Here is a 27,916-nt window from a genome sequence, read left to right as displayed (position 1 = left end):
TGTAAGTCAGACCAGCCTGCCTGCCGTCAGCACTGTATTTATTATTTTATTTTATTGTGTATTAATTTAAGGTAAGAATCATGTATGGGTTGAAAACTATGATATATAAGTGAACAATAATGAAATATGTAAACACTTAGTCTAGCGATACGGTAACTTTGTTTATGAAAATTGTCCGCTTAATGATCTGTTTATAGGTTAGTTTTGTACTTTACTTGTATTTTTTATTATTCAGGAAAAAATACACGATTCGCGATGCCATCAATGTGCAGTATTCAATATCCGCGGCTCAGTTTCATGAATAGCTTAGACCTAGACCTACTTACTATCAACATGCTAGCAATTCACTTACAGACCAGCCTAACTTGATGTTTCCATTTTCCTATTCCTTAAGGTAGGCCTATTATGGTAGGCCTAAATGGACAAAACCATAAGCCAGTCGACGGCTGCACTTTACTTTAGGTCCTACACTCATTCAAGGAACTAGACGTAAAATTAGAAGCATTCAATTTGAAGATGGTGCCCCAATTCCCCCATTGCTCTATTGAGCTTTCATTTTATTTTTTTATACATCCCAAGTAGCTAGTATTTTAAAATTAAAATCTTTTCTATGTAATTTTGTAAATAAAATTTGTTTTTATTGTTTGTTTTATTTGATATATCGTTTGGTTACTTAGGTAGGTTAACCTAACCTAACTAGACTAACCAAGCGATATATCGAATGAAACAATCAAATAATCGATATTTTCATTCCAATGAGTGTAGGACCTAAAGTAAAGTGCAGCCCAGTCGACCCTCTCTACTGCAAACATAAAGAATATTCTGTCCCTCTAAGTTTTACTAAATTTACTGAAGTCTAGTTTGGTCCTGATCAGAACTGTTTTATTAAGTTAGTTTATTAATTTCATACGGAATAACCATTTAGTTAATTAGTTATTACACCTTTAGGACTACCTACCGTAGGCTATTTGTATAGATACAGGTCAGTACCGGTAGTTTCTCTTTGTTGTCAGAAAAGTTAACAGATATTTAATATTTTTTAGCAAGATGATCGAAAATGACAGCGACATTGGAGAGGATGAGATGGAAGAAATTGATGAAGATGATATTGAGGAGGTTTTAGATAATATTGTAGGTGAAGGGGAGGAGAGTGAGGAAGAAGATCAAAACGATGAAAGAGATGAAGGACCAGGTTCCCCTGAACGGGATGATGCAGACTTTGTTTTCCAGAAACATACAGGTAACTTAAGCCTAACTTTATTAACCCTGAAGTGGTTGCGTGGTTTTATGTGACACTAAAAGGGGTCAAAATTCCAAACCACCATTTTCAAGTTTTTTGAATTAAAATTAAGAAGAAAAATCCCAGGAGCTAGTTTGCCCCCTCATTAGAAAGTGAGTAACAGATGAAATATGATTTAACAGGAGGAAGGGGGTGCCATTTGAAGGTACCAAGACCTACAACACTATTGACAACCCCTAAATAGCTACCAGATATACAAAATTACCAACCTAGGGGTCTCACAGAACCCCGCACGACCACTAATACCAACATTAACATTATTCACAATGGGTAAAACATTACCTAATCATTGAAAGTTAGAGGGTATATGTCAAGGCCTTTATGGCTGTGATCCATAAATAGCTCTATCAGATATAAAAAATTACCAACCTAGGGGTCTCACAGAACCCCGCGCGACCACTAAATACCAACATTAACATTAATCACCATGGTTAAAAAACTTTAATCATTGAAAGTTAGAGGGTATGTCTAGGCCTTTATAGGTGTGTCTGTATCATGAAAATAGGCCTCTATAAAGTGACTAAAATATTTGCTTAAAAACGTAGAGTTGGATTCCAATCACCATACTTTTGATAAAAACAATAACATAAATTAACCTTAATACAGTTTTTTCTTTGTTTATCCTTGGAGAAATCACTATCGATAGCCTACTAGCTTTTACCCGCGGCTTCACCTGCAATGGTAGTCATTTAAATACTATGCAGCATAAGAAATTAAACAGAGTACCGGTATTACAATCATTAAAATTATTATCCGTATTGGCTTCGCCAATTATCACAAAAATAAGATATTAGGCTACCGTATCATTATTCATTGCGTCACGCACAGTTAGAAAAATCATGTTACGAGTAAAAATTCTACAGCGATTAAATTACAATTAAATACTTATTGAAACCCATTTGTTTAATCTCAGACAACAAATCTTACAAAACTAAGTTTTTGTGATAGGCCCAATTTTAATTGTAAAACTTTCGGTGGGGCATAGACCTTCTTTATTTAATTCCCAACATGTTTTAAGGCTGAGAGACTAAATTATTTTATTTATAGTTTGGAACTTTAAATATTAGGAAATTAGACGATCTTGCCAGTTTTAAAGACATTTCAATTTCAAGTAATTTTTCAGGTCCTGTATTCTGTTGTGCATTGGAGCCAAAAAACGGCAATTTGGCAGTAACTGGAGGTCAAGACGATATGGCTTATGTCTGGGAAATACACAACGGGCAGATTCTATTTGAGTGTTCCGGTCACAAGGTAATACACAGTTTTAGATACAAGACACAAAAGTTGGATTCAAATGTGAAAATTAACTAATGAATGACTATTGTAATTACTAAGTTATATAAAACAATAAAGAACTTAGGACCTACTAGAAAAAGAGTAGGTAGATGTTGTTTACATTATATCAGCAGCAAAACATATGGAAGACTTAAGGATTATAATCTGGATCTGACAGTTGTCCATTGAATTAACTTATACTTTTAGAATCCTGCAGCATTTTAAAAGGTTAGCAACTTGCATTATCAGTCCACATGGGTTTCTTTTCTGTGTCTAAAACATTAAGTAAGAGCGATCTGACAGAGTACAAGTATAACCTGTAGGCAGTGGCGGCTCCAGGACTGGACACTACAACATCGCTGCCTTGGATTGTAGGCTAATCTGTTTGGCTACCAACTGAGCCCCCGACACACCAATACATTTACGTTCATACAATGTACAAAATATAGACATTTTGTCAAAAGGAAATTGTTATTACAAGTTTATTAATATTATAAACTGCCACAACTTAAACATTTTTTATAATTTTCTTTTATTTGGACAGAACTATATAGGCCTAACATAACATTTGATTTTCTAAGACAAGTCACAAATACACTGACGTTTGGAAGAAGGTAGGTGTTGTATAATCAAATACAATATAATTGGAAGTTAATTGAAGAAGTTTTATTTACATCAATGTTTTAGAAAAGTGTGTTCCTATGTAGCCTATTATTTAGGTAATGTTCAGTTAGTTATAATTAGGTGCTAGTAATGAATGTTTCAAGGCTAAAATTATGGTATATCATTCTAACTAAGTGATACATGACAGTGCATCAATGGTGTTTATTCCTATCTAATCTGCTGATAAATGTTACAGGACAGTGTTTCGATGGCGGCATTCAGTTACGACGGTTCCTATGTCGCGACTGGAGACATGAGTGGCCTCATTCAAGTGTGGAAAGTTGCGACTCATGCTCTCGTCTGGAGTGATACTGTGGGGGATCTGTCAGTACGTTGAAATTTACTGAATGATACTCTAACATAAGTAGGGTGTCAAGTCAACAACATCTAAAAAGCCTTAATATCCTGAACAATGCTCTTATAGTAAGTTCGTGTAGGCTATGTCCTTAAAAACACAAAGTTTAAAACTTGATTACGCTTAGTAGGCCTACTATGTCACAACCTTTTACTAATTAAGTATTCAAATAAATTGTCTTTTAATCATAAATATCCTTATGCAGCTGAGAGATGACGTGTTCTTTGCTAATTTCATTTTACATTTACAGTGAATTGAGATTTGCAGAGTTGATAAACTAGGTAATGACTTAATTATTGTCAGCTAAAAACAGTGTTTATAACAAGAACATTCTTGCGTTATTATACAATTCACCATATCATATTATGTCTAAATATCTAAGTATCTAAGAATATCTAAAAGTGTAGCAAAATTTGTTTAAATTTTGCACAAAATATCCCTGAAAGTTGTCCCCAGAAAGGTAGTTTTGTTAAGCTTGTTGAGGCCCCAGAAAACTTACAAAAACCACCTGGGTTTTTCATGGCAATTATGGCAAGTTAGTAGGCCTATAATATAATAAGCTTAGAAGTTGAGATTTATGCACATTATTGTGATAACTAAGTAATATATGTTAATGTTAGACTATATTTCTGAAATCTGAGAACTATTCAAATAATCTTTAACATTGTTCGTTAAAAAATATTATTTGATTCTTCTGTCATTTTTGTTGAACATGGATACTTATTTTATTTCAATACCAAAAAATTGTATATTTCCTTTTCAAAATACATAGCCCACATCCTAAACTAACTTAACCTGACCCAATGCATTGAAAGGAAGTGGTGTGGATCTATTTGACCTGATAAACAATTGTTTAAAATAAGTATAAAAGACATATTTTAACAATTGATATAAACAATAACTCAACTTACCTTGTAGCGGTCCCAGTAGCTCAGTCTAGGGGGTGGGGGGTTTGACCAAAATTTCAAACTAATTTCTTCAAAATTCAATAGCCTAATATTTCTTTATCAGTTTTTTTTTGTATATTTTTTTTTGTATTTTTCTTGGTATACCTTTTTTTTTGTTTTTGTTTTAAGAGGGCGCCACCTTGTTTTCAAAGCAGGGGGGAAGGGTTATAACAAGGAAAAAACCCATATATGATATAAAAATAGTGAAGGTGAGATATCACTTGACAACCAATATGAATTAAAGATCTATGAAATAAAACAAGTCTAGGATGATTCTAATCACTAAACACTAGCAAGAGTGATAACACACTTAAATATTCTACCAAATAAAACCCTTTATCAAAATAGTTTAATGAAATTCCAAATTATTTACTGGTAGATAAGTTGATAAAAATTGAGATAGAAAAATTTTTTAAAGTTTTGTGAACTATGAGGAATCAAGATTTTAAGTAAATGGCTAGATAATGAAAACACTTAAAATATGCAAACCTGGATTTATTACAATAAAGAATAGTAGAGTATCAAGTTTATAATCAGGCCTAAGCAATGTACTTTATAATACCAGAGAAATATAATCAAAATACCTTGGCCGGCCAGAAATTCCTGGAAAGATTATATCAGATATACACACACACTTAGGCTACAACTATACAAACACATAATAAATGGTGAGCTGACAACTCCTGAAAATGTGAATCAATATAAATCTATACACATATATACAATACCTAACCTAATACCCAAAATTCTCTAAACTTTATATATTTAAAATTAAGTCCCACTCCATCTTAAGTCAGTCTAGAGCCGTTGATGGTCGTCCGAAGTCGAGTGTCCAGCACTAACACAATTCCGGTATATGATCCTTGACTTTATCAGTAGTATTTCAATAAAGTTCCTGGTTATCCTTAATTTGGCCTCAAAGATCAAATTCTAACTAACTGGTACCAGTAATAAAGAGTTCAAAAAGTTCATCGAAAGAAATTAAATAAGATATATGATATGAGGTATGCCACTTATCGGTACGATGTATACAGCAGGTACGAGAAGGTAGCGACCAAGTCGGTTGTGGGTCAACAAGTCGTGGTGTCAGCAGAACCCAGGTATAGGTACAGGTAGGCAGTAGGTAGGTGACGACAACTGTAGTGGCTCACTGTAGTCAGGCACGTCTTCTCCCAGAGTAATCCCTGAGCATATACAAGAAATAGAAACTAAACCCTAATTGAGATATACTATTCACTAACATTTAAAACTGTGGACCTTTGTCTATACTAACAGTGAGAAAATTGATTCTTGAAATTAATCTCAATTTTAAAACAAGAAAAATAAATATTTTAAGTACAACATTTAATTATTATCTACAAAACATGTTCAAATTATGACATCATTTACAACCTATTTAAGTTGATAATTAAATTGGATTTCTACAAAATAAACAAATTCTTACTGGCAGGGAGTGTACGTTAACGTTACGTTGTATGGTACATTTAAACTTGGACAAATTAGTCAAATTGTCTTGTAACTTCAAAAAAATAATGTCAGCAACACTTTAACCACAAATAAGATTTCTGTAACACATAAATTTATTTATAAACTATTTCTTGATATTTCAACCCTAGCCTAGGTTTCATAACATATCCAAATAAATTTTCATAAACATTTAAATCACCACTGGTACATATTAAAATCATCTTATTGCATAAAAAAAACAATCAAACATTTAATTTAATATCCAGTTGACCCTAGAAATAATAAAACAGTAATACATTGTAGTAAGTTGATTTTAGGAATTGAATCACATGTCTGTAGGACATGAAAGTTTCAAATTTAAACCTGTCTCATGTTGCATAAGGCTTAAACAATTTTTGATTTATACAAGTTTAAATAACAAAATAAATAACTGGAAGTAAAGGCAAAGTGACATAAAGAGAAATTTAACACATTTACAACAAAACATTTACAAATATTTAACACAACTATCATTTTACATATTTTACATTTTACAAGTTATCATGTTTGTTCATTCTGGTTGTCAAATCATTTTATTCATAAAATATTATAATTCCAAATTTCAACAAAGTTAACTTTTAAGTTCAAAATCTCAAAACATTATTTATAAAATCATTTTATAGTTTGTCAAAAGAAAATACCTCACCTTAGCTAGATCCATAAAATGGGCAAGGAGGGAGTATAGACATGAAGATAGATTTCTGGATGTAGATGTCTTCACTGGCAACCTGACACTGAGAATTTAGGAAGAGACAAGGGGGGAGAGGTTATGCAGAGTAAAACATGTTTGTGTTTGCCTTTGTTAACTTGGAAAGTCCAGCTGATTATTGTTAGGCCGGCTGGAGCTGCAGCTATCCAACTGATAAACTTACTGACAGGGTGATCAGTCCTGTATGCCCAATGATTAAAATTCAACTTTTCTTTCCTGTTAAATAATTGTTGTAAAACTGTTACATCACCCCCTCCGCCATGAGAAAATTTCCCAAATTTTCTTCAGTTACTGAATGTATGGTTTCAAATCTGAGGTGTGCCAAGTTCCTACAGGTTGTCCATCTTCTGACTCAAGTTGATAAGTTACTGGTGATATTTTCTTTTTGATGACAAAAGGTCCAACAAATTTATAAAACAACTTAGAAGACTTGTAGTTAGCTGCATCTGCCTGAGCAAAATTCCGCTTCAACACTAGTTGACCTTCTTCAAACTGCTGTTCTCTTCTTCGTAAATTGTAGCGTTGGGCATTCTTCTCATGGGCTTTCTTTATCCGTTCCTTGACTTCCTGGAAGACGTCAGACAAGCGTTGTAGTTTTTGGAGGTGATCACCAACATCAGTAGTTTGAGGTAATTCTTCATAGAAACCTTCTGATCCTTTACCTGACAAGTTGATCTCATGTCCAAAAACAAGAAATGCTGGGGAATGCCCTGTAGTCTCATGAACTGCTGTTCTCAAGGCACAGGCAATATGAGGAAGTTTGGCATCCCAGTGGCGATGATTATCTCCAACGTAGGATCTCAACATGTTCCCTATTGTTCGGTTGACTCTTTCTGTTGGGTTTGCCTGAGGATGTCGACTGGGTGTGTAGATGGTCTTCACTTTGTATTCTCTTAACAAGTCTTTAAAAGGTTTACCGACAAATTCGGATCCATTGTCACAAATGATTTGATTCGGAACCCCATAAACCAAGAAAACGTCTTCTTCTAAATGCTGTGACACCAGTTTTGCTGTAGCTGCCCTCAAAGGAAATAATAAACTGTATTTGCTAAAATAGTCGACAACTACCATGATATACTTAAAGCCTTTCGAAGATCTTACAAAAGGGCCAATTAAATCTAAACTAATACATTGCCAAGGTTGATCTACAACTCTTTGAGCTCCCATGAATCCTGCTGGTTTTGATGTATTGTTCTTGGATTGTTGACAGATCTTGCATCGAGAGACGTAGGTTGCTGTGTCTTTTCTCATCTTAGGCCAATAATAATTCTTCAGGAGTCTGTGGTAGGTTTTGTAGGTTCCCATATGTCCAGAAGTTGGAGCGTCATGACACTCTTTGAAAACAGCTTGGCGTTGGTCTTTGGGTATAACCAGCTTCCAATCTTCTTTATCATCACCGACTGAGTAGGTTGAAGGGACACACTTCCAAAGTTGATTATCAACTACCTTCCAAGAGGAGTAGAGGTCAGGACTTTTGTTTGTAAGATCTAACATTCGGAGGTACCACTTATCTTTTATAGGGAAATCAATGGAAATGGAATCAATAGTTGGTTCCGTAGGTACGGACTTCAAAGGGTTACGTGACAAAAGGTCAGGCACGACATGTTCTTTACCCTTTCGATGGACCAAAGTAAAATCAAAGGGTTGGAGTCGAAGGGACCAACGAGCCAATCTGCCTTGTGGGTCTTTCAAATTATGAAGCCATAAGAGGCTGTGGTGATCAGTGATTACTTCAAAATGCGTACCCTCTATATATGGACGGAACTTTTCAACTGACCAAATTACTGCCAAACACTCCCTCTCTGTGGCTGAATACTTTTGTTCGGTCTTGCTCAAAGTTCGGCTAGCATATGCTATGACCTTTTCTCCACTTTCAGAATTCTGTGAAAGAACAGAGCCGATTCCTACACCAGAGGCATCACATGAGATAGTAAATTGTTTTCCAAAATTGGGGCAAGATAGAATAGGGGACTGAACTAAGCTTGTCCGGATATCATCAAAGGCTACCTGAGCAGCATATGTCCATTTAAATTGTTGATTTTTCTTGAGCATAGATGTTAATGGATACAGACGTGAAGCAAAATTAGGGATGAATCTTCTGTACCAACTTGCAGTACCACAGAATTGCCTAACTTCCTTCACAGATCGAGGAACAGGGATTTCTAAAATAGCATTGACCTTTTCTGGGTCCACTCTTAAACCTTGTCTATCAACAACATACCCAAGATAGCGCAATTCAGTTTTGCAAAAGTGACATTTATCTCTATTTAGAGTTAAATTAGCTGTGGAGAGACGTTTAAAAATTTCCTCTAAAATTTCAACATGTTTTTCAAAAGATTGGGTCACAACAATTACATCATCCAAGTAGACAAATACGTATGGTTCCAGATCCATGCCCAACACTGTATCTACCAAGCGTTGCCATGTTGCAGGTGCATTGTGTAAACCAAAAGGTAAGACATTAAAGTGAAATAACCCTCGGCCCTGAACCGTAAATGCAGTCTTCTCCTTACTAGACTCTTCCAAGGCCACCTGCCAATAAGCACTCTTAATATCCAAAGCAGAAAGAAAACGTGCATCACGTAATCGGTCAAGAATCGATGTGACATGAGGGAGAGGGTACGCGTCTCTTCTAGTAACCGCATTAACCTTCCTGAAGTCAACGCAGAAACGTTTGCTGCCATCCGGTTTGTCCAATAAAATTATAGGGGAGGACCATGGGCTGGTAGATAGTGATACAATGCCTTGTTCCAACATTTTATCAAGTTCTTCATATACTTGCTGCAACCTGGTGGGAGACATGGGGTAGTAGCGTTGTTTAATTGGGGAAGCATCACCGGTATCTATCTTGTGTTCAACCAAGTGAGTTCTACCTAAAACTTTGTCCGGTTTGTTGTCGAGATATTTATCTAAAAGTCTCTCCAAGATAAGTTTCTGAGATTCTGATAAGTTACTCTCATCTAAGAGTCCAACAGAGCAAATTTGACCAGCCGATTTCAAACGATCAGAAAATTCCCAACTTTTGTTGTAGGCATCCATGACTAAGTGCATTTGATTCCAAAAATCTATTCCCAAAATTATACCTTGTTCTAAGGAAGGGACAACCAAAATAGTTAAGTATTTTGTCTTATGAGCCAGAGTAAGAGGTAGGGTAACTTTGCCTGTAACAATATGTTTCTTCTTATCAGCAGTCAATATGTACTGATCAACCAGATTTTGTAGCCTTGCAGGAAATTTATCAAAAATCCACATGAGTTCTTTGACCATAACAGTGTGGGATGCACCAGAGTCCAGTAGTGCTTTGCAGGGAGTTCCAAAAATACGAATAGTGAGATAAGGACGAGGATCGTTTTCTTTTGATTCCAGTAGAAAATTTAACTCCATAGGTGGTCCAGCTAATTTATGACAGTTTTCTCCATCTAACGGTTTTTCAGGATTTTTATTATGGAGCAATCTACGATTATTTGCAGAATGCTCCATGCTTACACGTTTTTTGGCATGCATTTAGAACATTTCCTTTTTGTGACTCCTGCTTCGCCACAACCAAAACAAAATATTTTTTTCTCTTCAGGACAATCACGATGACTGTGATTCTCTTTCTTACAGTTCCAACATTTGAATGGCCGATTAGAAGGAGCTCTAGAAGTCGAAGGGTTTACGTTAGTGTTCATGTAGGCTATGTTTCCATGAGTTGGCTTCCGACGAGTAGGTGTCCACGCGAGGTCTGGTTCCAAAACTCCAGTGGGTCGAGGTGGGGGTTGGTGAGTGGATGAACGTAGTTTTCCAACTTCAGCTCTCCTGCCAAGACGACGTAGATCATCAAGCGAAGTAATGTTAAACATACACAGTTTGTCTTGTAGATATGTATTAACATTCCTTAAAATCCGTTGAAGTTTCACTTCCTCTGACATAGGAGTCGAAAGTCTTCCAAACAATCCATCCATGGCAGCTAGGTATAGATCCAAACTCTCAGCTTCACCTTGGGTGCGATTCAAAATCTCCAACTGTAGACGATCATCATAGTCAGCGCTTTGGAAAACAAGTTTCAATTCTTCTTTCAGTTGATCCCACGATGAAATTCTCCGACAAGCTGAACGATACCATATAAGTGCAGTCCCACTAAAAAGATCAACAGCGCTATCATAAAGTTCCTTAAATGAGACCCCTCTGGCCATACTAAGCTCTTCAGCCCTTTCAATAAAAGATGCAACACTTTGACTGCCTTCACCATCATACTTCAGATTCCATTTGTACACTGGCACCATCTTGGATGTCGGTCGTAGTCCTATACTAGGTTGTTGATTGGTAGACGAAAATTGAGTGAGGGATGTCGATAAATCACTTGGCTTGGACGAGGGTGCATCTTCAGTTTCTTTATAATTTAGGTCCTTGCTAGCGGTAGATAGTTGTCTAGAGTTTCCAGTACCTGGCTTAGTATTTCCATCCATGTTCTCTACTGTTTTGAAAGTACTCTTAAGTTCATCAAAGCTATCAATGAGGTCTTTGATTTTTCCTAGCAATGTCTTCTGCCTATCCTCTAAGTCAGTGTCTGATGAAGCAGGCAATGGAATTCTTTCCACGCGCCAGTACCAATGCCATAATCTTGCTTGAATTCTTTTATATTCGTTATCTTCTGTATTTCCCTCATAATCCTTTACAAGCTTATGTAAATCTGAAAACTTCTCTTCACAAGTCTCTATTTCATCATTTGGGTCCAGTTGAGCAACAATTTTATCATCAGCCTTTACATTTTTGGAAAAGCAAGAATTCAATTTTTTCCTCAGTTCATCTGCGTTTCCCTCAATTTCAACACCTCTAATCCTTAATTCATACTCGATTTCAGATCTGCGCAAGTTGTGAGAAGTCATATTGATCGCTGATATAAGATTCCACAATGAAAGAGATGTGCTCATAAAATGGTAGATATGATATCAAGTGACAAAGCTCAGTAAAATCAACAATAATAAACAAGTACAAACAATCACCAACAGAATAATAAATAATATTTCACGTAAATCCCAAATATTTACAAGTGTACAATGCTAGGCCAAGATTATCAAAATTTTCCATAAAATTCTTCAACAGTAGATATGTAGAACCAGTTCAACTAATCTCGCCCCACGTTGGGCGCCAAATGTAGCGGTCCCAGTAGCTCAGTCTAGGGGGTGGGGGGTTTGACCAAAATTTCAAACTAATTTCTTCAAAATTCAATAGCCTAATATTTCTTTATCAGTTTTTTTTGTATATTTTTTTTTGTATTTTTCTTGGTATACCTTTTTTTTGTTTTTGTTTTAAGAGGGCGCCACCTTGTTTTCAAAGCAGGGGGGAAGGGTTATAACAAGGAAAAAAACCCATATATGATATAAAAATAGTGAAGGTGAGATATCACTTGACAACCAATATGAATTAAAGATCTATGAAATAAAACAAGTCTAGGATGATTCTAATCACTAAACACTAGCAAGAGTGATAACACACTTAAATATTCTACCAAATAAAACCCTTTATCAAAATAGTTTAATGAAATTCCAAATTATTTACTGGTAGATAAGTTGATAAAAATTGAGATAGAAAAATTATTTAAAGTTTTGTGAACTATGAGGAATCAAGATTTTAAGTAAATGGCTAGATAATGAAAACACTTAAAATATGCAAACCTGGATTTATTACAATAAAGAATAGTAGAGTATCAAGTTTATAATCAGGCCTAAGCAATGTACTTTATAATACCAGAGAAATATAATCAAAATACCTTGGCCGGCCAGAAATTCCTGGAAAGATTATATCAGATATACACACACACTTAGGCTACAACTATACAAACACATAATAAATGGTGAGCTGACAACTCCTGAAAATGTGAATCAATATAAATCTATACACATATATACAATACCTAACCTAATACCCAAAATTCTCTAAACTTTATATATTTAAAATTAAGTCCCACTCCATCTTAAGTCAGTCTAGAGCCGTTGATGGTCGTCCGAAGTCGAGTGTCCAGCACTAACACAATTCCGGTATATGATCCTTGACTTTATCAGTAGTATTTCAATAAAGTTCCTGGTTATCCTTAATTTGGCCTCAAAGATCAAATTCTAACTAACTGGTACCAGTAATAAAGAGTTCAAAAAGTTCATCGAAAGAAATTAAATAAGATATATGATATGAGGTATGCCACTTATCGGTACGATGTATACAGCAGGTACGAGAAGGTAGCGACCAAGTCGGTTGTGGGTCAACAAGTCGTGGTGTCAGCAGAACCCAGGTATAGGTACAGGTAGGCAGTAGGTAGGTGACGACAACTGTAGTGGCTCACTGTAGTCAGGCACGTCTTCTCCCAGAGTAATCCCTGAGCATATACAAGAAATAGAAACTAAACCCTAATTGAGATATACTATTCACTAACATTTAAAACTGTGGACCTTTGTCTATACTAACAGTGAGAAAATTGATTCTTGAAATTAATCTCAATTTTAAAACAAGAAAAATAAATATTTTAAGTACAACATTTATTTATTATCTACAAAACATGTTCAAATTATGACATCATTTACAACCTATTTAAGTTGATAATTAAATTGGATTTCTACAAAATGAACAAATTCTTACTGGCAGGGAGTGTACGTTAACGTTACGTTGTATGGTACATTTAAACTTGGACAAATTAGTCAAATTGTCTTGTAACTTCAAAAAAATAATGTCAGCAACACTTTAACCACAAATAAGATTTCTGTAACACATAAATTTATTTATAAACTATTTCTTGATATTTCAACCCTAGCCTAGGTTTCATAACATATCCAAATAAATTTTCATAAACATTTAAATCACCACTGGTACATATTAAAATCATCTTATTGCATAAAAAAAACAATCAAACATTTAATTTAATATCCAGTTGACCCTAGAAATAATAAAACAGTAATACATTGTAGTAAGTTGATTTTAGGAATTGAATCACATGTCTGTAGGACATGAAAGTTTCAAATTTAAACCTGTCTTATGTTGCATAAGGCTTAAACAATTTTTGATTTATACAAGTTTAAATAACAAAATAAATAACTGGAAGTAAAGGCAAAGTGACATAAAGAGAAATTTAACACATTTACAACAAAACATTTACAAATATTTAACACAACTATCATTTTACATATTTTACATTTTACAAGTTATCATGTTTGTTCATTCTGGTTGTCAAATCATTTTATTCATAAAATATTATAATTCCAAATTTCAACAAAGTTAACTTTTAAGTTCAAAATCTCAAAACATTATTTATAAAATCATTTTATAGTTTGTCAAAAGAAAATACCTCACCTTAGCTAGATCCATAAAATGGGCAAGGAGGGAGTATAGACATGAAGATAGATTTCTGGATGTAGATGTCTTCACTGGCAACCTGACACTGAGAATTTAGGAAGAGACAAGGGGGGAGAGGTTATGCAGAGTAAAACATGTTTGTGTTTGCCTTTGTTAACTTGGAAAGTCCAGCTGATTATTGTTAGGCCGGCTGGAGCTGCAGCTATCCAACTGATAAACTTACTGACAGGGTGATCAGTCCTGTATGCCCAATGATTAAAATTCAACTTTTCTTTCCTGTTAAATAATTGTTGTAAAACTGTTACAACCTGTGACCACCTATTTGGATTTGAGATTGGCTTTGTCCGTCCTTCTCGGCTTTGTTAGAACAGCTGATCACCAATCCTGTGTTGCTAGTATCCAATCATCTGCTAGTAGTAGGCCTGTCTTGAATGGTCATGTGTTTGTTGTAGTGGATGCAGTGGCACCATGGGACCAGTGCTTTGGTAGCTGCTGTCACCACAGGGGAGGTCTACATGTGGAGGATACCAGGAGGAGAGTGCAAAGTGATACCAGGACACGCAGCCAACTCGGACTGTGGCGTCATCATGCCTGATGGTGAGAATAATATCACAGTGATATCATTGTCTAATTAATAAATATACTACAAGGGCACCCATGTACGAATTGCACATTTAAAAATGATCACTGCATTTGAGTGGTGGTCGGATACGAAAAAATGTTTAATTAAGATTTTTACCTAATTGCTCAAGAGACAGTTAGTCCTTCAATGTATCTTGAGCAATTGGATAAAAATATATAATTTAAAAATTTTTGAGTTCTTTTGAAATGATTTCATTAAGATTTCCATTATAGGGTTCTCGGGGAAGGGTTATTTCCCCCCTCCCGTAGCTAAGCTATTTATTTATTTATTTATTTATTAAACATACTCACATTACATCAATTCTCTTGACAGGTAATTTGTCACAAAGTCTAATACTAATACTATACTACATTTTAAAATAAAATAGCTTACAAAAGAAATAAAGCATATAATAAGCTACAAACCTATGGGAGAAGCAATACCTTTCAAATATACTCATTTTCCAGATATTCCTCTAACGAGTAAAATGCCCTCTCCAAAAGGAAATTTTTTAAAGATAGTTTAAATTTAGAGAATGAGGCAATGTTTTTAATCCCAGCGGGTAATTTATTGTAAATTTTTGGTCCCATATACTGAGGGGATAAATGAAAGATTTTAAGCCTATGTTGAACTGGTTTTATAATATTTTTGAATCTTGTGTTATGTGGATGAGATTGTTGACAGTCCATGAATGTGTCGAAATCACTTTTAACCATTAATGCCAATTTGTAAATATAAGAGCTAAAAAAAGTTAAAATTTTAAAATTAATAAATAAATCTTTACAATGTGTTCTACGGGAGACTCTGGCCATTAATCTTACAGCTCTTTTTTGGAGAATAAATATTTTTTTGGCCTGGCTTGATGAGCCCCATACAGTAATTCCATAATTCATAATCGATGAAAAATATGCGTGATATACTACTATTTGTGTTTCTAGATTAGTAGTATCCCGAATTATTGTGAGAACAAATGTTGCTGAGCGTAGTCTTTTTGATAGGTTTTTAATGTGTTTTTGCCAATTTAGTTGTGAATCGATTTCTATTCCCAAATAATTTATTGACTGTTGTGAATGAATTGTAGTTAAGTTTGTATTTACAATTATTTCTTGGTTAATATTGGATGCAGAAAACTGAATTAGTTGAGTTTTTGCCACATTCATGGACAGGCCATTTACTGCAAACCAATCCCCAAGGAGTTGAAATTCCTTAGTTATTGAGGCTTGAATGAACTCATTGTTTTGTCCTGTGCATATTAAAGCGGTATCATCTGCGTATTGAAAGGTGGACATCTTAGTAGCATTGCATAGATCATTAACATAAATAATAAATAAACAAGGGCCGAGAATGGAGCCCTGAGGAACTCCATTGGGGTTAATGTTCCACTCTGATTTATAATTTCTCTGCATTTTTTGTAAAATAAGTCTTTGTTTTCGGGTCTTTAAATATGATATGAACCATTTTAATTCAGTATTTTTTATTCCATGCATACTTAATTTTTCTATGAGTATCTCATGATTCACACAGTCAAAAGCCTTGGATAGGTCACATAGCACACCCACAGTCTTCTGCGATCCATCCAAGGCTTCCGCAATGTAGTTAATCATTTTTGTTATGGATTTTTCAGTACCGAGTTCTGGGCGGAAACCAAACTGTGAAGGATTTATTAAATTATTGCTTTCTAAATATTCTGTTAGTTGAATCTTTACAATTTTTTCAAAAATCTTTGAATCTTGGCTACTGCCTGTTTTGATGTTTGTTTGTTTGAGTTTTTTGCTGAAGCAATCTCAACACCTAGAAGCATCGGTCTACCCCCCTGATGTGTGTTTCATGTAGAAACCATTTAGTGTGCCTACTGATGTAACCAGGCCCAGACTTAAGACTTCAGGGGCCCCTGGCAAATTTGCCAATGGAGCCACCAGTATGAACATACGAGTAACTTCATTGTATATGTATTTACGACACAATATAGGCTAATACGTCAAAATGCACACTGGTTTTAAAGCAATGTAAAGGTGAAATTATAAACCTGTTAGGATATCAGTATGCTGTATTTTGTATAAAGAAACAAATTTTGGATAATATTTTTAAAGTTAAGTAAGAAATTAGGTTACAATGTCCGGTTTTATGATTTAGTAACTATATTTATTAAAATTCAATAAAACACATTAGCAGGTACTGTATCTTGTAAATTCTGTGCAATACTACATTAAAATGTAATATCCTCTGCAAGAAATCATGAAAAATATAGCCAAATTTACATAGTAAAAATAAAATAGCACATACCGTAGTAAGGGTTATAAAAATTTAATTTTTTTACTGTAATACACACACACACTCTATTTGAGTCTTGAATGAAATAACAAATTAAAAAAAAAACACCAACATAAATTAATGGACTAAGTAATATTCAAATGTACGTTAAATAAGTAAGAATGCATACACTTTGAAAGCTTTATTTCAACAACTATAAGCTTACTACGTTTATCAGATATGATAGCTTGTGCCTTGATACAATAAAAGTGGCGATACAATTACAAGTTTACTCCAAATCTATTTTATCTACCCAGTAGTTCTTAGTCAAATATGGTTGTACTATTTTCTCCATGAACCATGTTTCGTGGATCTGAAGGTGTGTACCAATCACCTGTATTATGTGAAGCCTTTTACTCTGAGCCAATGTTTTCAGCCCAATTCTGTCCTCCACGTACAGTTTCGAAGCAAACATTGTTCTTACCCTTACATTGTTGTTGTTATCATTGTTGTTGTTGTCATTGTTGTTGTTATTGTTGTTGTTGTCATTGTTGTTGTTGTTATTGATTTTTTCGTAAAACCCAAAAAATGAAGATTGTGGAGGGTCAATCTTTTCGTCATATTCAAATTGCAAAAGTACTAGATTTTTAAGTTTGATGAGGTTTGTCCTGTAGAGTTCATTAGGGTTATTTATATCTTCATTATTTATGTCCGCTAAGAACTTGTCTTTCCCGGCTTTGCCAAACTTTCCTTGGTGTTGTGTTCCTAGAGTTATTAGATTAAAGATAGGAGGGTTTGAGCATTTTTGTGCTACTGCTCTCAAATACAACCCACCATCACCAAACCCCACTGCATGGTAGCCCCGTTGTAATTTCTTGTCTTCAGCGATCATCTTGCAAGCCATGTCTACTATTTCCATTTTGCTTTTATTTTTAAACACAGATTTTAATACGTCTGAAAAAGATTCGCTTTTACCCATCACCACAGATTTAGTTATGTCCAAAAGCCTTTCGGAGGTCCACTCTAAACACACAATGTAAGCAGAGGACAACGATTCTTCACTTCTTATAGTTCTAGTTGCATCTAAGATTTCCTCTGACTTACAAGAATTCAACTTGCCATTCCACAAAACAATCGGTGTTGGACCAATGTGGGGTTTGTCTTCTTTTCCATCAACATTGATCACCAATGACAAAATCAACACTGAAAATAAAGTAACAAGAAACATCACGAGATGTAAAACTGAACCTTCCATGGTTAAAGCATGCCACTAACTGTTCCATTTCTCTTGTCATCATTGCAATTTTCTGTACTTGCCATTTATCTAACTAGAACTGTAATTAATCATCAGATTATCGTGTCACTCATTGGCTTATGGTTGTAAGTTAACATGCCTGCTTATAACATAAATTTTACATTAAAAAGAGACCTTTTAAAAATATGTTTGATACAACAGAAACATGTCATTATAGATGTCAATGACGTTATAAAAATGTGTTATGATTATCAAATCAATTTATAAAATACTAACAATATAGCTCACATTAAATAAGAGTACAGTTGAACCTCTATAAGACGAATTTCAAGGGGTACGGGAAAAATTTGTACTATAGAGGTATTCTTAATAAAGAATTTCAAGGGGTACGGGTAAAATTCGTACTATAGAGGTATTCTTAATAAAGAGGGTCGTTTTATCGAGGTTTAATGCTGCTGTTATTCACAAATATATTCTACTTACTCACGATTATTCGTTGTATAGAGGTAAATCAGTCCTAGCCCATATCACAAACAAATTCGTCTTATGGAGGTTTTTAACTTAATTATTACGTTGTATAGAGGTGTTTTTAGCATTGACCTATATGAAAGTGTCAAGGGGATTAAAAAATTTGTCTTATCGAGGAATTTGTTTTATTGAGGTTTGTACAAACGAGGTTCAACTGTACCAGGAGACTGAGCTTTGCTCGGATTCAATAAAACATTAATTAAAAAATAAAGTTAATTATTGAATAGAAACTGCAAACCTTCTCATTGGCCAGTAGCATTTGGATAATAATTTTGTTTTCCTACAGTCACCCGACAAAGTTGGCTTCCTTGTACTGTTTATAGTACAGAAAGCTGCTAATTACTGCATATTTATACTTTGACGTACGGTTTATACTTTGTCGTACGGTTTATACTTTGGCGCACATCAGGATTCAAGCACACAGGAAGTGTAGCAAAGATAGCGCGGTATTTTAAACTTGTTGAATATTGTCCGCTTGCAATGTGGGTGCATAATGCTTATAAAATAAAAAATCTCTAATCCGCCAACATGACGTCTTCATAGGTTTGAGGAAGTTCAGACTTTAATGCGCTGACGTTGTACCTAGTAGAGCAGTAATTTTCTACCATCCTGCTCAAGATGATCGGCCTGAGGTTCATCATATTGCTCGGCCATAAGATCTGAAATTTGTTAACCACTTTCATTCTGCCATGCACGACTTGGCCGAGGTTCTGAGACATCTGGTGAGATGTATGAGCTGGTTGGATCGGGTTTGGTTGTTTCCGAAGTGGTCAAATTTGTTTCTCGATGATCGATTGTAGCTTCTCTCCCTTGCCCTTGCAGATTCTGTAAATATTTTCGCTTCGGAGGTCTTTCCTGTTTCATCTTTAATCTTGAGATTAACCTTGAAAACATTAAATACTAATATGTACCTAATAAACTAACTAAATACAACTCATTTAACTATTAATGTTTTGTCTAAACTAAGCAATGCAGTTGTTTTTGTTTACACGTAAATCAAATTATGACATTAAAAATAACTTGTAACAGCTGTTTTTGTTAACTGCCGTTACAAAAATGTGTTGCCGATAACATCTGCACTTTCAAGGGCTGTAGGACAAAAACCGGATTTTCCCCAGCATTTTGATCAACTCCAATCGATATCTCGTGTCCAAATACCCCATATTCACCAACAAAAAATCTTAATTCCTCAGGCGAAAATAAAAGTTTGCTCGTACATACACGCTTGTTTTAGAGTAGCCTATAGGATTTTTACAAAATATTCTAGATGGATTTAAATTCTTATAAAAATGCAAGGTATTAGTTTGATTACGTCAATTTTTGTTATGTAATGAAATAATATAACATGTTTCTTTGACTCAAAATAAAATTATGATTATCATTTGTTTATGTATAATACCAGAGGACTGAGCTTTGCTCATGGTGTTTAATCTGTTCAAGAGGTTAGACAAATAAAAGATAGGCCTACATTTGTAGGTTTCCTTGATATTATAAAATTCTGTCTAAAATATGTAATTAACAAAATTGGTATAATAACATTTTATCATGCTCAACTATTGGTGCTATTTAAAAGGCTGTACAAAATTTGTGCATGGCCTTGTTGTCTCAAGTCATTGAAAAGCATTTTGAATAATCATGCATTACTAACGCAGCAAAAAAATACCAAAAATAAAAAAAAACCTGTATTTAAAAATAGCATGACTATAGTCTTTTTTTACCTGGGCCATTATACTGTATAAGACTTGATGTTATAATAGTTTATAGACCTAGCTTATTTTGCCTTATTTTATAGCTTATTGGCTTAAGGTATATTTGACAGCAGGTTTCCTCTCCGGTTCAATTAATTGACCAAGCCGATTGACCAGCGGTTCCCAAACTCCCACCTGGTGGGTATGGTGACCCACTACCACCTTCGAATTTTTTTTGTGACCCACCAATAAAATAATAATAGGCTGTAATTATTTACTACCATAAATTTATTAATATTATGTAGTACACTGAGAAACACAAAACTAAATGAAAATTGTGAGGATGATGTTATTGAAAATATAATATTTAATCTAAAAGACTATAATTTGGGAAATTTTAAATTACCTGATGTTTATAATTATTGTTATATTATTGTTATGTATAAATTATAACAGAAGTTTCGGCCTACCATTTCAAGAAGGTTTATCTAGCTAAAATTAATGTTAACTGTAAGTGTTGGGCATTTTCCACACACATAGCCTATTTCTATATTTAATTTTTAAGCAGGTTGACATCTCACAAATAAGTTTTTAAGACCTATTTAGGTCTTTACAATACTACTGAATTGATACAATTTCTTTATATAGGTATACTTTTTACACACCATTTAAACATATCATGGAACATTTTCTTAAAATTCTGCAGTTAGAAGTTAAAAGATGACAAATATGTTATCGACTAATATGTCGTCGTCTTGCGCGTACCGCTATAGTGGTAATTTTCCGATCGCGCAGCCGTGATGGTTGTCGGTAATGGAATTGACTTTTTGATGATTGATTTTTGATAACAATACCAATGACCAAGTATTGGTGTTATCTAGAGAATCGGTATTGAGAATTGAAACATCCCTAATTCATATTTAGTTATTTCTAGGGCATTTTATGCTACGGGCTCAGCCACTTACTATGGTGAATAATCGGGAATTTACTTTTTTTTAATTTTAATTATGAAACTGGCTACAACTTAACAAAACTAGGAATGTCTACAGTACAGTCCTTGAGAGTCTGCAGTTGAGGGAGGAGCCTATTTACCACGTGACTCCGGAGGAGCCGATGAGGACAGTGCGGTGTTGCCAAATCTAATAATACGAGCTGATTTGAAAATATTGTTTAGTATATTTTAATTAGTGAACGGGTGATGTAGCAACGTTGCGCTAGTCCAGTCTTGGTATTGCTATTGGCTGCCACCAATTGCAGACTCTCTTGGCCCCTAGTATAGTTTAGTTAATGGTCAAAGGTTATTCATACATTTTAAAACTAACAGATGTTTTATCTCTACAGGACGCAGAGTATCGGTGGGCTACTCGGACGGCGCAGTGAAGGTGTTTGAACTCAAGACTGGCGCAGTCCAGGGCTCGTCCGCGGTGGGAGAGGCCCACTCCCTGTCTGTACTCTGTATTGAAGCGTTCAGTGACAACAACATCATTGCCACGGGCGGCGCTGATGGGAAAATAAACCTCTTTAAAACTCAGCCTTCTCTCAAGGTTTGTATTTGGAATGTTTCCACTCTTAAAACTTAGAAAGAACTTGTAAAGAACACTTAGTAAGACCTGGGTGAAATAAGAAGTCAAATACTATTACAGGTTGGCCCTCTAACCCGTAAACTCTTATTTTACTTCCACCAAAATTATCAATCTGCTTACTCTGTCGGTTATGTAAAAACTGTGGTAGGTTTGGCCTGATACAATCCAACCCATACCTTCTTAAAGGTCTATTAAACATCAATTTTGCAGGGGTTTGGTTGGTAGTTAGGTGCACAGTATTCCTATAGTCTAAAAAAAACTTTCACAAAGATAAATATACATTGTCCTTACTCATATTAGCTAGCTTAATTACTGTATTATTTCCTTAACATTTTTGACAGAGTTTTCGGTTAGACAGTTTGTAGCTCGATGAAAGGTGGTGTCAATGTGTGTGTGATTCCAACACATTTCAAAAAATCTTTTAGATTTTGAAGAAAAAAAGATTTTAATCGCAATATTTAGATTTTTCAAAACGATTTTTCAAAAATATTTAAATAAATCAATTGGATGATCAACCCTTCAAAAAAGTTGTTGTGTCAATAAAAAATTTTAAAATGGGAATTTATTATTTTGATTCTGAAAGTCAGCGGACACCCTCAGGGCAAAATGTACAGCATAAAGGTGATGTCCTCGAAACCAAGCTGATTATTTTTCACTCTAGGAATACAAGAGTGACTTCAGCCCAATCTGCATGTATAAAAACAACCGTTTTACCAAGCAGTAGCAGTATGACAAAAAAAATATTAATGCCTCTGCATGACAATACAACTTCTGTTAGCGTATGTATGCAACGTGCACGTCACTTCAACACACTCCAGATTGATTTTTTGTTTAAGTATTTTGGGACTTGTTGCCTTACTTAATTTTTTTTTTCAAGCCTAGGAAAAGGTTGTCTGTTAACTAAGGTCTACAACAAGCGGCAGACACTACCAAAAAAGCTAATTTGAGACAATGGTTTGAGTTGAGAAAACCTGTTTGCGGATTAGCATGTTTAAGACTGTCAAAGTTTACCATTGTTCGTGGCAGACTATGTGACGTCCCCTATCAGTTGAGCAATCTTTCGTCAACACAGCAATCCGCATGTATATACTTACTGTGGTTATTGTCTCGTTGTAAAATCGTATAATTGTTTATTGTCTCTGGATTCTCTACCTCTTATTAAAATGTTTTACGTCCAACACTTTTATCCATTCACATCTCATCAAATAAAAAAAATACATGAAAAAAATTGGCTTCTTAACAAATAAACTCTCAATCAAAGAATACTTTAAGATCCTTTATTGTAGAGGGCGTAACAGTTCTCTCACATAGTTATCGACTTCTAAGACGGAACTGATTGTCGCATAGTTGTTGAGACCAGCTGTAAAAATAGTGGGGGAAATAAAGAATACGGCACTGGTGCTTCAATCTCGCATGGTGACGATTGAAGTTCTTATAAAACTTTATTTACAAACAACCCTCATATTTTAAGACAGCTCTTGTCTCTGATTTTGTGTAGTAGTAACTAAATGTTTCCCACAGTCAGTTTGGAGTCTAAGTTGTGGCGAGCAAGATGACTCCAACACTTGTATTGAGACTATCAAGTTCAGCAGAGATCCTACTTTACCCCTGCTGGCCGCTGGAACTCTCATTGGCATCCTGTACATATTGGACTTTACCAAACAGGTGAGGGAGCTGTAATATACCACTTGCAATAACTGACATTGTGCAATACCTATTTGTTTGTCCACTTTGATTCACACAGGGTTTACCAAAACACCTCATAGGCTAAATGAATCACCATGATGAGGGGTGCCAAGTTAATCAACATTTTTTGTCAGAAACTTTTTTAAATGGTTTACACTCAAAAATCTTTTACATGTTACTTGTTCTTCACATATCAAATTCTCTTTGCACATCAATTATTACTTTGGAGGAAGTTATGTATATATACTCATATACTCATGGAGGCTGCTAGACGGGCAAACTGTACACTTGGCTATCAAGCTGTTTGTCAAATTCCTTTGATTGTTAGGCTATCATATATTTTGGTCATTCCTCTTTTTTAATCTAGGCCTACTTGCATTTAAAAAAAATATTGCTTTTACATTTCAAATGCAGGACTAAAAAGTCTTTAAATTTTTTTTATTGGACCAAAAACTGTAATCAAAGCGTTATGTAATCAACACAATTGTCAATAAAGAAGTATTTACTAATAATTCAGTCTAGGTTTCTTTTTTTAACCACACCTTTTTCCCTAGAAGTTTTGAATTTTAAACCCAGGATATCATCATTGAATTTAATTTGCTTGGTTCGCTGCGCTGTATAAATTATCTTTGCACTTATCAAATCTTTTTATCAAATAAATGAAAAAAGTTGTTTGGTGATCAATCAGTTCTAAGACTTACTTATTTTCATTTATTTATTTATTGTGTGTTTTTTTGTAACCTAGTTGAAAGATTATATACCAGGTGTTCAGAAAGTCCCGGATCGGCTTTGTAACTTTTTTTAAATATTTTATATTGACCTACAAAACTTAGAACATGTCTCTCAGACACAAAATACTATTTTAACATTTTAACACGTATTCAGTGTCCTCCAACCTCCTTAGGGGTACGGCCCACTATGAGTCAGAAGAAAATTTTAAATGTAGGCCTACTCATAGGTTGATATAATACGAAGACTTTTTGAACACCCGGTATATGATGTTGTAGACTGTCCGTCACAAGATACAGCAGGACTGTGGTGTGTGTCGTCTGGTCTGGGACTGTCATAGTCCTGTAGTGTTTGCTGCTGGACTGGAGGGGGTTATACGTATCTACGACGCCCGCAACGGAGCCAAGCATGGTCAACTAATGGGCCACCGTGAGAGTATTCTCGACATTGACCTGTCAACGTAAGTATCAAATACAGTTGACTGTCACTAACTCATAGCATCTAAAAAAAATTAAAATCAACTGGAATTGATAAAATATCACCTTGAATGTTAAATCACTGCCTCATTGGCTGAACGCATCAGCCATCCCATAATTTTCTCCTTTTCTTCTGGTTGTCTTCCGGAAACCTTGCAATGAAAAGGCTTAACCCTAGGAGTGGCAGATCGACAGAAAATGTCGATTTCAAAATGTGCCGCTGGAGTGGCGGGCGACAGAATATGTCGATTTATGTAACGTTTTTTTCAGTTACATGTTAAGCACATTTAAAGTTGGTGAAATGACATAACTCTTATACCAATGGAAAGATAAGATTCCGTAGTTTCATTTTATTATAAGAATGAACCTTATAACATAAATATATCGTTCTTATAATGAGTTACATTTAAACGAAAAATACGCGCTAACTCGCGAACGCCATGTTTTGTTGCGCAATCGTAAATGATGAGTCATTTCATTAACAAATAGCAGACGTAATTTTTGTCTCTGACAAAAGCAAGTGGTACCACTGCAACAAGCATAAAGAAATATTTTATTCTGTATAAAGTATAACGTCATTATACATTCCAACAGCTGATAAACAATTTTTGTAAATAGCCTATTTTTACATATTGTTCATGTGGCGGATCGACATAAAATGTCGATTTCTAAATCGCATATATATACAATGTGAAAAGTACAAAAACGTTGTTTTATATACTCTCTTGTAGACGAAGGACAGTAGAATTCAATGTTGTTAGGCTGGTCACACAAATAGAAGCTTTTGATTTTTCAAAGCTAAAAAGGAACAGAACACTTGTCATCGTCTAACCTAAAATGGCGGCGTCGTCGTGAGTTTTTGTTCGATAACAAAGACGAAGTGTGGGTTTATCCCTAATTTTACATTGTAATGTTCGTTTTAGTTCATTATTTTGTATTAGGCGAAATATTTATGCATTATTTTTCATAAATATTTATACATGTGTGATCCAAAATAGGATAAAAGGTCAGTGAAGTTTTGTGGGCTATAACAGCTGATCAGTTGTTTTGTTTACATTTTTGCTTTTGTGAAAACCAAATATTCTATTACTTATCTTATTTAGTTATTCTTATATAGAATGATATTATTGGCTACAAAAAAAAATATGGTTTTATCATATTGATATATTAGTAGAGGGCATTTGTGGATCTATCAACGTGTAGTTGAAGAATTTGACGTTTTCCAATTTTTCCGTATTATTGCTAGTAAATCTATAAAAATAATTATTTTGTGTAAATTATGATATGTCTATGTAGAGGAATAAATTCTGAACAAAATGCATATTTTGAATTGTGCAATAAAAAATTACGTTACATGTGACACGTGTTTGCTTTTGAAATAAAACTTGATAAATTTATAAATTTTATTTTTTTTACTTTTTTCTAAAAATCTACCTTTCTAAAATTGGTTTGTATTACCATTTTTGAATTCTACTGACTATTACGAACAAAATGAATATACGGTTCAATAGTTTATCTCTACATACTAATTTTATACAGATTTTTGAAGAACTCCCTTACAAATTCACCAAAATGAGCGTGCCACTCCACAAAGCACATACCGAAAATCGGTCTCGCCACTCCTAGGGTAAAAAAAAAAAAAAAAAAAAAAAAAAAAAACAGGCCAATATTTAAAAGAAGAAGGTGTCACTAAAGATCCAAACAAGTATCATAAGTTACCTGTTACTTGTGTCAATAAATCTCACTCATACCCAAGCCCCTTCCTGAGTTGTGTGCTCCAGGGATCCATTCTTGACCCTACACTCCCAATAGCTTGTCAACAACCCTTATGGGTAAGCGCCAAGTGGTGAGAGTAACTATTTTTTTTTATGGGTATATTGACAAAATTTTCAATAACTTTTACCGTTTTGTTCTAGCCGTTCTTTTTGAACATCTGATTTTACTGCTATTTTAAGGTTTTTATGGGTAAATCACAATTACAAATCTAAATTTCATAAAATGACCATAGATGTAGGCCTAGTACTTACATACCAAGTTCCATCAAAATCAGACCATAGTGTTTTGTAGCTCTATACTCTCTCTCTCACACACAGAAACCAATTTTTTGGGTTTAAAGGGGCTAAAAATAAATATAGCCATCCATAACTCAAAACTCAAAAATTTTGAATAAAACATTAGGCATACTTTCTCCATATGCCTATAGTCTTGGGAGAGAAATATTTATGTGATAATTATCTAAATGAAATCCTTTTCAGGGATGGCAACACTTTGGTGAGTGCCAGTGATGACTCGACGTGCAGAGTGTATGCTGTTAGTCCTCCAGAACGGTAGAACTTACAGCCACTAGACCATCAGCGGGCCTTGAAAATGTCTATTCAAACTACACTATTCATTATATCCATTGATTGGACCACAAAAAGAAAACATTATATCAAATCATTCATGAGCTGGAAATGCTAACCAGTATGTCAAACATTTTATTTCTCCCATGTACATTTTGTTAAGTTTTACATTCAGCGATATGTGTTTAATAATAAAATAACCCATACAAAAAGTGTACAATGTACCAGTACCTACAAATCTAGATTTGTGCATGAAATGGCTAAAAAAAAAAAACTGTAATTATTCTAAGTTGAAAAAGTTTTATTTTAAAATTAACTCAAACTATTCAAACTATTACATTTGAAATAAATGTTTGTTTTCAACCATCATAATACACTCTACTTGCAAGCAATAAGGTGCTTTACTACCTTAGTAGTATATCTAATCTTTTACACCTTTTGTAAACCTGAAACTGGGCATTTTCTTTAAAATAAACTTATGTACAGTGTATACTTCCAAGCCTTATTATTTCCCATAATCCAAATACGGCACTTTATTACTGTACCATTTGTGTCTATAAATAAAGTGAATAAAGTTTGTTTCATCAAGTGGTTCCTAACTTGTTTAGGTTCCGGTACCACTTAACTGAAGAGTGGACAAATAGACTACGTTTAGGTCTAGATTGTGCATTTGTTTATT

At 34.4% G+C, this 27,916-nt stretch overlaps 1 protein-coding gene across 1 annotated transcript; it reads left to right on the top strand.

The window, feature by feature from the left end:
• The first annotated feature begins 4 nt into the window (after positions 1-4).
• Positions 5-27,729, top strand: LOC129001258 (angio-associated migratory cell protein). The gene is made up of 9 exons (XM_054428491.1): positions 5-71; positions 1,044-1,240; positions 2,424-2,551; positions 3,435-3,566; positions 14,531-14,675; positions 21,763-21,965; positions 23,526-23,669; positions 24,698-24,879; positions 27,151-27,729. The coding sequence occupies exons 2-9, from the start codon at positions 1,048-1,050 to the stop codon at positions 27,224-27,226; spliced, it is 1,203 nt and encodes a 400-aa protein (XP_054284466.1). The 5' UTR covers positions 5-71; positions 1,044-1,047; the 3' UTR covers positions 27,227-27,729.
• The last annotated feature ends 187 nt before the right edge of the window (positions 27,730-27,916 follow it).

The sequence above is a fragment of the Macrosteles quadrilineatus genome, unplaced genomic scaffold, assembly GCF_028750875.1.
Source record: "Macrosteles quadrilineatus isolate MER2022 unplaced genomic scaffold, UCM_ALF_1.0 Scaffold_8__2_contigs__length_117827958, whole genome shotgun sequence".
NCBI classification, from domain to species: Eukaryota; Metazoa; Arthropoda; class Insecta; order Hemiptera; family Cicadellidae; genus Macrosteles; species Macrosteles quadrilineatus.
This window is presented reverse-complemented; position numbering and strand designations above follow the sequence as displayed.